General features: G+C 41.9%; 1 protein-coding gene and 1 long non-coding RNA gene across 5 annotated transcripts in view; one reads left to right on the top strand and one right to left on the bottom strand.

The window, feature by feature from the left end:
• RTN4 (reticulon 4) overlaps positions 1-3,578 on the bottom strand; it is an 80,505-nt gene extending 76,927 nt beyond the window's left edge. For all 3 annotated transcript variants that reach the window (XM_033175692.1, XM_033175694.1, XM_033175695.1), the window contains exon 1: positions 2,727-3,578. In XM_033175692.1, the coding sequence (XP_033031583.1) occupies positions 2,727-3,282 (556 nt within the window). In that variant the 5' untranslated portion in view covers positions 3,283-3,578. The remainder of the gene's footprint in view (positions 1-2,726) is intronic.
• LOC117062297 lies at positions 3,576-6,153 on the top strand. 2 transcript variants are annotated; one of them, XR_004428290.1, is made up of 2 exons: positions 3,576-3,667; positions 4,099-6,153. It is a non-coding gene; the product is annotated as an uncharacterized LOC117062297 (long non-coding RNA). The 2 variants fall into 2 exon arrangements; XR_004428289.1 differs by lacking the exon at positions 3,576-3,667 and adding an exon at positions 3,773-3,959.
• Positions 6,154-12,526: the final 6,373 nt, after the last annotated feature.

Here is a 12,526-nt window from a genome sequence, read left to right as displayed (position 1 = left end):
ACTTCCTGTGGCCAGGCGCAGTGGCTCACGCCTGTAAACCCAACACTTTGGGAAGCTGAGGCCGGCGGATCACTGGAGGTCAGGAGTTCAAGACCAGCCTGGCCAACATGGTGAAATCCCACCTCTACTAAAAATACAAAAATTAGCTGGGTGTGGTGGCAGGCGCCTGTAATCCCAGCTACTCGGGAGGCTGGGGCAGGAGAATCACTTGACTCTGGGAGGCGGAGGTTGCAGTGAGCCGAGATTGTGTCACTGCACCCCAGCCTGGGCAACAAGAGAGAGACTATCTCGCACTCCAGCCTGGGCGACAAAAGGGAGACGATCTCAAAAAAAAAAAAAAAAAATTCTGTTTAAAAACTTATTTTATATTTTTCTCTCTTGCCTCAGTTTCCCTCAAGTATGTCTTTTTCATAAAGAAAAAGATTGTTACTCCTCATCTTCCAAGACCTTTAATATGGCAATTAGTGTTTTGAGTAGTATGGAGGTGAGGAGTATGTCAACATCAAAATATTATTCAAAAGCATCACAATTGGCTTATTTTTCCCCATTGTGGAGAAGTGAATTGAGAAAAAAAAAATCAGACTGATTTTCTTTTAAGAAATGAACCACCTCTAACATCCTACAAGGCTATGAAGATCTCCAAGCAGGCAGTTACACTACTTGATTCTTGACCTTTTATACATAAAGGTCCTACTGCTAGTGGGACACACTTTCCGTCCCCGAAGTAGCAAGTACTTATGAATGCATCTAATTTATTATGCATTCTCAATCTCTAACAAACGTGATTTTTTTTCCCTTCCAAAATAATTTCCCAAGATGAAAACAGCAATAAAACAATGTGCCTAATAATAATATACAATCAGGGACTTAGGTGAAAGAAAGAACTTGAAAACTATTTTACAGACCATATATACAGTCATGCCTCACTGAACAGTGGGAACAGGATCTGAGAAATGTATTGTTAGGCAATTCTGTCGTTGTACAAACATCAGTGTACTTACACAAACCTAGATGGTAGAGCCTACTATACACCTAGGCTATATGGTATAATCAATTGCTCCTAGGCTACTAACCTATACAGGATGTTACTGTAGGCAACTGTAACACAATGGTATTTGTGTAGTGCTTATCTAAACATACCTAAAATACACTGTACAAAGGATTAAAAGATGGCACACGTGTACAGGGCACTGGCCATGAATAGAACTTGCAAGCCTAGAAGCTGCTCTGGATGTTAGTAGCGAGTGAATGTGAAGGCCTAGGACATTACCATGCACTACTGTACAACTTACACTCTACGGTTAGGCTACACAAAATTTATCTTTAGATATATTTCTTCAACAATAAATTAACCTTAGCTTACTGTAACTTTTCTATTTTATAAACTTTTTGGCTCTTTTGTAATAACGTTTAACTTAAAACACAAACACCTTTTACAGCTATAGAAAAAAATTGTATATCCTTATTCTATAAGCTTTTTTCTATTTTTTTTTTTTTAACTTTTGTTACAAACTTAAGATACAAACACATTACCCTAGGCCTACACAGGGTCAGGATCAAGACGTCGCCAGTCGGCGGGAATTTTTCAGCTCCATTATAACCTTTCCGGGCCACCGTTGCATATGCGTCTGTCCTTGACCTAAACGTCGTTATGCGGCACGTGACTGTATTTTGATTCTGTAGCCTAAAACATATCACTTCTGAAAAACTGTATTTCTAATCAATATATATGAAAACGTCTGTCTCAAAACACTTCTCTATGTCTCATGGTAAATCTGCCACGATTTCAATTAGCCAATTCCTGGCAAGGAATCCACAGGTTTTCCCTTCTTTAGGAATGTCAACCATTTTGCCTTTTATTTTTTTAAGATTCAATTATGATGCACTAAGAGGCTGGGCCAAGTCCACACTAACATCAATTCCTCTGACCCTGCAGCTGAAACCCTGGCAGAACTACGCCCCCTCGGAACACAATGCCCAGATCCTCTCTCCCTGGCTCGGTTTAGCTGGTGGGGAGCAGTCCACATAACACCCTGTGAGATGGGCGGTGGCAGGACTTTACCAGAACTCTCTCCTTCCCGTTTCTCCACGCACCACACCACTGGAGGCGCTCTCCCTCCACTGCGGTTGGGTCAATGTGGACGTTTTCCACTCGGCCAGCTCCCCACAAGCACAGAAGGGGGAGGGAAAGCGCAAAGGGGCCACCCACGCCAGGCAGGAGATGAGAAGGGAGCCCAGGGTCGAATGCAGGCCAACAGACCCGCAGCAAAACTGCACCTTTTCCAAAGGAGCAACCCAGACGAGTAGACAAAAGCACCTCCTAAAAAGGTCTGGGTGCCAAGGCCTTTCCTTCCTTACTTCGAAGCCCAACCAACCCAATAAATCCACAACCCTGGCTCCCGGGTACACACCCGGCTCCTACTACGGGTGAGTGCCTAACTTCCGAGAATCGGTACGCTGGGCACCACAGAGGATAGAAGTGGGAGGCGGGTGCGGTGCACGTGTTCCCCGAAACGAAGACGGACAATAAGAACAAGCCCGGGCTCCAAAGGGCCGCCCCACCCTTTTCCCCGCGCCTCCAACCAGGCGGGGCGCCATCGCCCCGAAGTCTGCAGACAAAGCCCCCTCGGGGCGGAGAGGAGGGCCCAGCCCAAAGCATCTGGGGCTGCACACAAAAGAGGGAGGAGCGCGAGGGGCGGCGCGAAGCGAGAGGGCGCGGCACTCACCCACGGAGCCCGAGGAGCCCCTGCGCTTGGGCGCGGCCGGGGTGGAGGGGGGCGCGGCGGGAGCCGGGGCGGGCGGGGTCCACGCGGGCTCGGCCTGGGGGCTCACGCTGGCCGGGGGAGGAGGGGGAGGCCGGGCCGGAGGCTCGTCGTCCTCAAGGAGCTTGGAGGGCGAGACTGCGGCAGCAGACAGCGGGGATGGCGCGGGCACCGTCGACGACACCGGGCTCGGGTCCCAAGACGGCTGTCGCTCCGGGGCGGCGGGAGGCGCGGCCGGCAGTGGTCCCCGGGGCGCCGGCGGCACGAAGTCATTTCCGAAGTCCATCAGGGGGGCGCCGGCGGTAGGGGCGGTGGGCACCGGGGCCGCGGACAGCCCAGCGGCGGGCTTCCTCTCCAGCACCTCCAGCTCCTCCAGGTCTTCGTCTTCGTCCTCTTCTTCCTCCTCCTCTTCTTCCTCCTCGTCCTCGGGCTCCCTCACGAACTGATACTTGAACGCGGGCTGCGGCCGGGGTGGGCTGTCCGAGGACGAGACCAGAGGCGACTGGTCCAGGTCTTCCATGGCTGGCGGGTGGAGATGATGCTGCAGCTGCTGCTGCCGCCGCCGGAGCCGCGTCTCAGAGCCGCGGGCGGTTGTGGGGGTTGGGGAGGACTGAGAGGGGCTGGGCCGAGCGAGCCGAGGGACCTACTGTGGTGACGGCTCCCGGAACAATGAGACTGCTCCTCCTGCCTCCGCGCCGGTGATGCGCCACCCGCCCTGTCCCCAGTTGCCGCCGCCGCCGCCCAAACGAGCTAAGAGAGAGGCCAGCGGACTCTCCGCCCAGTTTGGCGTGACTCACCCTACCCGGGGGAGGGCAGGGACTGGCGCGGGAGGAAGAGAGCCAATCGGCTACAGGATAGAGAAGATAGGCTACCAGCCAGGCCAACGGAAAGGGAAGGAGATGAAAGTGGGTGGGGATCACGGCACTTCCTCTCTCTTACCGGTGGGGATTGCGCTCAATGGGCGGTGCTGGGAGCTGGGAGCTCCACCCCCACTTTAGCTAACTGTGAGTTGGGGTGGGGTCTTGGCCTTGCCGCCAGCTGGGGGTCCGTCTGTCGTAGAGCACTGGGAAAGGGGGCGGGCTGCTGGCTGGGAGGGGTCGGCGCGGTTCCTGGCCGCGCCACCGGAAGGGCGTTATCCTGGGGGACTGGGAGTGGAAACTTTCCTCCCGGGAAAGGAAGAAACCCGTCTGGAGAAAGGTATTAACGGGACTGTGAAGTGGGCCCTAAGGATTTTTAAAGGTGTTTGAAATAAAATATTATTTTTTCACTTAATGTTCCAAACCACATCACTACTACTACCACCCTAAAATAAGAAAAAACTTGTTTTTTTTGACAGACTCACTCAGTCTAAACCGCAGCCCCTGGAATTGGTAGGCAAAACAGCTGTGCTGAATTAACTGGGGATCTGGGGCCGACCATTTGAAAGTCTGCTCTTCTTCCAAAGCGAGTTTGGGGCCCTGCCTGATGCTGGACTCTTACATGGTAGGAGAGTGAGTCACCCAAAGAGAGAGGTGGCGGGAGACCGGAAAGTGGAAATACAAAGATGCCTTGGAAAGCTAATTTGGTTCACGTTACATTTCAGTCACTTTAGGTTCATGAGTCAACATTTCGCATGATTCAGGCTTTCTGGGAGTCAGGAAGCCCCATACTCATTGGTTTGATACGCAGGAATAAACATGATCCCCATTCCACTTTTTCTGAGGCTGGAGAGTTTAAAGAAAGTAATTGCAGAACATGTAAGAATCAGGATCTTTCTGATTTACCTTTCAAAAATATTCACTGCATGCCTACTCTAGAGGCCCTGGAGAGAAAAGGATAACCCGCTTTCAAGTTGCTCAAAGTCTAAATCTGTGCTGTACCTGACAGGTATTGGCTACTTAGTCACTGGCTACTTGTGGCTACTGATTGAACACTCAGAATGTATGTAGCTAGGCTGAAATTAGATGTGCTGTGTCAAATGCATACTGGATTTCAAGAATTAGTACCCCCCAAATGTAAAATATCTCAGCTTTCGTATTGACTTAATGTTGAAATTGATATTTTGGATATATTGGGATAAGTATAATATTATTAAATTAATTTTACTTGTTCTTTTTAAAGCAGCTTCTAGAGTAATTTAAATACATACTGGCTCACATTATATTTCTTTTGGACAGTGCTAGTCTAGATTAATAATTAAGAAATTTTGATTGCCATGGGGAATCGCTGGTTATTTAAGCAAATTCTTAGCTCCAACTAATTTATATTACTGTGGCTTGTATTGGTGTATATACACCTGTATTGGTGGATATATAACATTATGCATTTGACAAAACCCATAGGACTATTCAACAGAAAGAGTGAACCCTAATGTAGACTATTGACTTTAGTTAATGATATGTCAATATCAGTTCATCAGTTGTAACAAATGTACCACCTCAATGCAATATGTTAATAAGAGAGGAAACTCGTTAGGGGGCAGGAGTGGGAGTGTATGGGAACTCTGTACTTCCTGTTCACTTTTTCTGTAAACCTAAAACAGCTCTAAGAAACAAAGTCTATGAACCTTAAAAAAAGGAAAAGAATAAAGATTTCCTGGCAATGTTACTTGATTGGGTTAATTATCAACAAGATATTCAAGACCTATCACATCAATTCCACAGAGAACTGGCTTTATTTGTACAAAACGTTTGTGACTTGCTTTGAGCTTGGTTTTATTTTTTGAAGGGGTTGGGAAGAGTAGGAAGAGAGATGTATTGATGTAGAATTTTGGGGCGGGAGGTTAAAGCCAAATGAATTTCAACAAAACAAATTTCTACAGTGATGACTACAAGAGACATATTTGAAGTGTTCGTCAAATATTTATCAAAAATTATCAAAAATTTGCCTGATTTTCAACCAATTGCATACACGTACAAAAATATACTAACAATATTTTATGATACAACCTTTTCTATTGTCACAGTTTAGCTATCAGCAGTTCAGTCTTCCCCTTATGCTTTTTCCACTATGACTGTTCCGATAATCCTTAATGATAAGTTTCACAGGGCTTTTATATAGGTCTAATATAAATAAGACTTATGTTATTTGTAAGTTGTTATATATGATAGTTCTGCATTCATATATCCCTGTACCTACTACTACTAAAATAGTCTCAAGGGAATATCTTTAATCAAAGTTTCACAAAAGAATAATTGTAAATAGTAGATTTACAATTTTAATAGGAAATAACAGTTAATATTGATGCAATAATATAAGCACTATCTGGTGCAGAATAAAAATAAATTTTATTAATCTCAGTGACTTATAAAAAAATAAGTATTTGATAGATAGATGAGTAAAGAGTTTGCCCAGCATTCATAGAATGATCAACAAAGCAAAAAGAAAGAAGGCTGTTGCTGCTCTACCACAATTAAAAGTAAAGCTAGTGATACGTTATTGTAACTAGATGTGAGTATCACTCTCACTAACAGAATTCTGATGGACATTTGAACCAGTTAAAGGAAAAATGCACATTCTAGATATTAAAAATAATTTTAAAATAATTATTCAATGATTTATATTTGAAAAAGCTTATCGGCCGGGCACGGTGACTCATGCCTATAATCCCAGTACTTTGGGTGGCTGAGGCGGGTAGATCTCTTGAGGTCAGGAGTTTGAGACCAGCCTGGCCAACATGGTGAAACCCCATCTCTACTAAAAATACCAAATTAGCAGGGCATGGTGGTGCACGCCTGTAACCCCAGCTGCTTGGGAGGCTTAGGTGGGAGAATTGCTTGAACCTAGGAGGCAGAGGTTGCAGTGAGCCAAGATCGTGCCGTTGCACTCCAGCCTGGGTGACGAGCAAAACTCCATCTCAAAAAAAAAAAGAAAAGAAAAGAAAATACCTTTTCAGAAGTGGAAGATTAAAGTTTTCAGATACCAACAGGTTAGTAGCTGTTCTCTCTGAGAACACTACAAGAGAGCCGGCCTGGTAGAATCATAGAATCTCAGGGTTGGGAGAACTTTGGGAGGTCAGCTTGACCAATCTCCCTTCCATTATCAGGGTCTCACTTATAAGCAAGAGCTAAATAACATGTACATATGGACATAGAGTTTGGAACGATAGTGGAGACTCAGAAGACTAGGGGGAAGGAGAGGGGATGATGAGAAATTCCTTCTTGGTACAATGCACATTATTAGGGTGATGGATACACTAAAAGGGTGACCACTATGCAATCAATACATGCAACAAAATGACACTTGTACCCATAAATTTATACAAATAAAAAATTTAAATAGTTGAAATTCTTAAGAGTACCAAAATGATGTTTCAGTCTCTTTTAAATAGAAAGATTGAATGTAATTCAGTGGTGCTCTTGAACACAGGCCAGTCATTTTCAGTAGGTGAAAATCTGTGGTTGACTGCTCTTGAAACAGGTATGTCTGTAATCCACCTCTCATCTTTCTTCTCTTGCTGAACCATCCCTTTTGTGCTTTCACTTTATACTTTTTCATAAGATAAATATTTGTTGGGTATACAGTCTGCACCAGGCCCTGCTCAAGACTTTGAAGAATACAGCACTAAGCCAAACAGACACAAATGTGCTTGCATGTTTTCAGTAAGAGACCTATTAGTTGGGGAAATCACCCATTCCATTTCTGTAGTATTATACCTTATTTGCAGAATGCTAAATTGACACCTAAGCTGGTATTTGTAGAACAAGTTAATTGTACTTGCATTGGTATACTCTTGCCTACATGTAGCAGGATGTGAACTCCAGATGAGAGGTGGATTGTAGAGAAACCTGTTTCAAGAGCAGTCAACCACAGCTTTTTCACCTCTGAAAATGACTTGCCTGTGTTCAGGAGCGCCACTGAATGATATTTGACCTTTCTATGTAAAAAAGACCGAAATATCATTTTGGCACCGTTAAGTGAAAAATTAACAGCATGCTAATTGTTGTCCCTGTCATTTTGCTGGGATGTTAGATTTTATGAAATGTACCATTGTGTGAAATGCACCATTTTGTGAAATGCAGTTCATGGTTCTATTCAACATCTTAACCTATATTAAATCCGTTCTGTAATAAGAATAGAAATAGAAATATAGGATCAACTTCTTCAGTCATGCTAGTTAAGCATTGACAGTTAGTGTTGGACCTAAAATAAAAATGTTAAGTCCTAAAAAGAAATCACATAATAAGCAAGTGAAAGTCATAATTAAAATTGAACCAAATCTTTCTCCTTTAACTGTTTTCAGTCCTCTGCATTATTATAAATTAGGCTATCTGAATATGCATTGTTTCCCTGGAGAAATTTATTTTAATCTAGCAAAAAAATTATTTCAGATCCAAGAAAGTTAATTTTGATCTATCAGTACAAAACCAAGCAGAAGAAATCCTATGCTGTCTTAGACAAATAAAAATGTGTCCTCATATGAAGAAAGAATGCAGACAAGAGTCCACAAAATTTAACAACTCATTCTAATATATAACTTATTATTTTTAATACCTAAAGGTTGAAGTGTAAGTTCTGTTATTTCATCTTCAATGTAGATAGATAGAAACCAAGTGGTCACTGTCTTTAAATATCATTCATTGATTCACCTAAAACCTACTGACCATCTAGGCTCTGGTGATAAATAATAGATAAAACACATTTCCTAATGTCAAAGAATGTATAGTCTAGTTTACATAAGAATGTATACATGTATATACATATATGTATATGATATAGATTTATGTATATATACATGTGTGTGTATGTGCGTGTGTGTGTATATATAACTGTACACACACAGTAGTTCCACTGAATCCATGCTTTCACTTTCCATGGTCTTAGTTACCCTCAGCCAGCTGCAGTTCAAAAATATTAAAATGAAAACTCCAGAAATAAACAATTCATAAGTTTTAAATTGCGTGCTGTTCTGAGTAGCATGAAGAAATCTCAAGCAGTCCCCTTCAGTCCCTCAAGGGAGGTGAATCATCCCTTTGTCCAGCGATCACACTATCTATGCTCCCTGCCCTCCCCTTGTGATAAAAGAGTCACTTAGCAGCCATATCTGGGATCAGATCGGCCGTCATGGTATCACAGTGCTGCATTCAGGTAACCATTATTTTACGTAATAATGGCCCCAAAGTGTGAGGGTAGGGACGCTGGCAATCTGGATATGCCACAGAGAAGTCATAAAGTGCTTCCTTTACATGAAAAGGTGAGCCGGCTGTGGTGGCTTGTACCTGTAATTCCACACTTTGAGAGGCGGAGGTGGGCAAATCACTTGAGGTCAGGAATTCAGGACCAGCTTGGGCAACATGGCAAATCTGGTTTCTACAAAAAATACAAAAATTAGCTGGGTGTGATGGAGTTATGCATTGCATAGCTGCGGTGGAGTCACAGCTACTTGAGAGGCTAAGATGGGAGGATGGCTTGAGCCTAGAGGGGTCGAGGTTTCAGTGAGCCCTGATCACACCACTGCACTCCAGCCTGGGTGACACAGCAAGACCCTGTCTCTAAAATAAAATAAATGAAAAGGTGAAAGTTTGTCATAGATATGTATGTATAAGGAAAAACAGAGTATATAGGTAGGGTTCAGTACTAGCCACCATTCCAGGGATCTGGGGGTCTTGAAATGTATCCCCCAAGATAAGGAGGACTACTTCATACCTTTGCGTGTGGGGGAAAAGAGAGAGAGAGAGACATATTCCAGCAGGATTTGGAATAAGGCCTCATAAAAGTTGACGCTTGATCTTTTAAGATAGAAAAAGATAGGCATTTAAAGAAGAGGGACTAACATCTACAGAGGCAGGGTGAAATGAAACTTCGACAAAGATTCAAGACACAGAGAGACATCTGCTATAGCTAGAAAGGTCCGAAGCGATTGAAGATAAAACCAGAAAAATAAGCTAAGTACAGAACACTGAAGGTCTCAAGTGCCATGCTGGAGAGTAGAAGCATTTGTTTCCCAGAGTTATTAACGATCTTTTGAAGCAGTGTGGTGGGATGACCTGACTGGTAATTTACAAAACAACAGTGACAGAGGATGGATTTTGGGTGCTAGAGTAAGAAAACCAAATACTGAAAATGCAATTATCATAGTTCAGGTAACCATTGCTTTTATTTATAGCTTTATTGTAACAACTGTGGTTTAAGTGAAACATAACTACTGCTTTTAATTCTGGCAAAAGTTGATAAGAGCCTAAACTAATATCACAGGAAATAGGGAAGAAAAGATAAATTTAAAATACATGTAAGAAGGTGAATTCATAGAATCTGATGACTGATAGGATGGAGGGACTAATGGAAAAGAAGAAAGAAAAGCTGATTCTAAGGTTTAAACTTGGGTGACAATGTAAATTGCTGCTGCCATTATCAAAGAAAAGAACTCTGAGGAGAGAGCACAGTTTGGATGCATAATGCTAGGGAGACTATAATGACCTAAGTTTTGAGGTACATTGAACTTGAGTTGACTGCAGAACATTGAAATAGAAGTAATCAGAGAGCAGCTGGAAACCCAGAGCTGGACTTTAGATAGAAGTCTAGACTGCAGAGCAAGGTACCTGAATTTGTTAGCTTTCGTGGGTCAAGATTTGATGGGAAATGGTGGGGCTGTGGAAAGGTGACCAAGCAGGTTGCTGGGTACTGTCTGCTACTCCTGGGAGAAAACAGCCAAGAATGCAGCCCTGGAAAACATTAACACGTAACATCTCTGGATGGAACTGAATCTCCACTTAATCTTTATTTTTCCAAGCAAAACAAAACAAAACAAAAAACTCCTTTTAGCTTTTCTTCACAGGTCCAGTGTTTCAGTTTTTAAGTAGGTGCTCCTGTTTGTCTTCTCTATCCACCTTAAATATTAAACTCAGAACTCAAAATAGTATTCCAGTAAGTGTCCTGCATTTTTACCACAAAGTAATCAATAGTAATAGGTACAGCACCAATAATTTAAGCCTACAGATTGCCTGAAAATCTTCAGTAAGCTAGTGACTCCAGTCTCGTAGCCAATAACAAGCAGTAGAATTGCCTACCGGATGTTTGCCTCCTCCTGTAACCATCCACTAATGAAGACCCTAAAGAGAAGGAAATGGCTAAAAGAAAAGTAATAAGAGATTAAGCAAGCTCCATTAAATTACAACAGTAACTAAATAAGTGGTTCTCTTATATATTACTTGTATTTATAAGTTATATAATTTTAAAAAATCAATAGATCTATATTGCTCCTACATCACTTGTTTTCTACTTCCAGAGAACCCAGAAACACAATCATCACCAGAATGCTACAGTATATGACCCTACCTATGTCTTTGTTGAAACTCCTTTACCTTTTATTACTAAAAAATGATTGTGATCTAGAATTTTCATTTCATATTAGTTTTATTTATTGTCCTGAGCAGAATTTTTTCCTGTCAAGTGGTAGAGGAAATGTTAATCATTTATGAATGATAAAATGTTATTTAATCTAATGAGTTAAATATGGTGTATCATCTATTCATTTCCTGCCCATCCCAAAACCCCATCAAAATGTCAGTAAAGCAATAAAAAAAAGATATTAACCAACAATGACAGAGAATAAGAGAGGAGACAACAATGGATAAAATATTTCAACACATTTTTGGAAGACAAAAAGCAAATAGAAGAGCAGTTAATGACTTAGCAAAGTGGATGAAGTTAAAACCTAAATATCTTTCAAGGGGCAGTATCAACTAGAAGCAAGTCATTGTGTGTCACAGAACTCCTAAGAGGCCCAGTCCTTGGAGGTGTCAGGATTGAAAACAAATGGATTCAGTAAAAGTGGAACCCTTAGTCCCCATGTCCCCATCCTGCTCCTAAAAAGCCTGTTTCCCCCAACTCCTGCTGTCTCCTATTCCCCATTCTCCACCAGATAGGACATGGGAGAAATCTTAAATGGTAAAAACAAGTGGCTCCAGAGAAAATTCTTCAAAATATTGGCATGTAGAGTACCTCAGTAAAAAGGCCTGATCAGCCCTACGTTTATATCCACTCATCTTCTTCCTTCTCCCCCCAGAGCTTCCAATACATATTTTTAAGGTTATACCCTTACACATGAAACAAAAAACAAGAACCACCAGATATTCAATAAAAATCTTGAATGAAAACAAATAGAAAAATAAAAAAAACTTGAAGGAACAGAGACATACAGAGAACAGAAGAAAATAACAAAGAAACTACAATTAATATTTAGAGTGACTGGCTGGACATGGTGACTCACACCTATAATCCCAGGACTCTGGGAGGCCAAGGCTGGTGGATCATCTGCGGTCAGGAGTTTGAGACCAGCCTGGCCACATTATTCCCAATAGCCAAAATGTGGCTATGAGATGATGAAAAATTTTTGGAGATGGATGGTGGTGATGGTTGTATAGCAAATGTGAATATACTTAATGCCACTGAAAAATTGTTAAAATAATAAACTGTGTCATATGTATTTTACCATGCTAAAAAATAATTAATTGCAGGGTTTTTTTCATTAATAGTGTTAGAACATGAAGTTGAAGAATCTCTCAGGAAATAGGGGGAAAAAAACAAAAAAAAATGTATTAGCAACAAACTAGTGGAAATTGAAATTTTTTTAAAAAGCAATAATGATACTGCCCAAAGATACACAATTTTAGTTAGAAGGAATAAGTTAAAGAAGTCTGTTGTACAACATTGAGGCTATAGTAAATAACAATGTATTATATTCTTGAAAATTGCTGAGAATAGATTTTAAGTGTTTTAACCATAAAAAATGATAAGTATGTGAGGTAATACATACGTTAATTAGCTCAATTTAGCCATTTAACAAT

This window comes from Trachypithecus francoisi, unplaced genomic scaffold (genome assembly GCF_009764315.1).
Source record: "Trachypithecus francoisi isolate TF-2019V2 unplaced genomic scaffold, Tfra_2.0 Lachesis_group17, whole genome shotgun sequence".
Taxonomy (NCBI): domain Eukaryota; kingdom Metazoa; phylum Chordata; class Mammalia; order Primates; family Cercopithecidae; genus Trachypithecus; species Trachypithecus francoisi.
The sequence above is the reverse complement of the archived record's forward strand: the minus strand, read 5'-3'. Positions and strand labels throughout refer to the sequence as shown.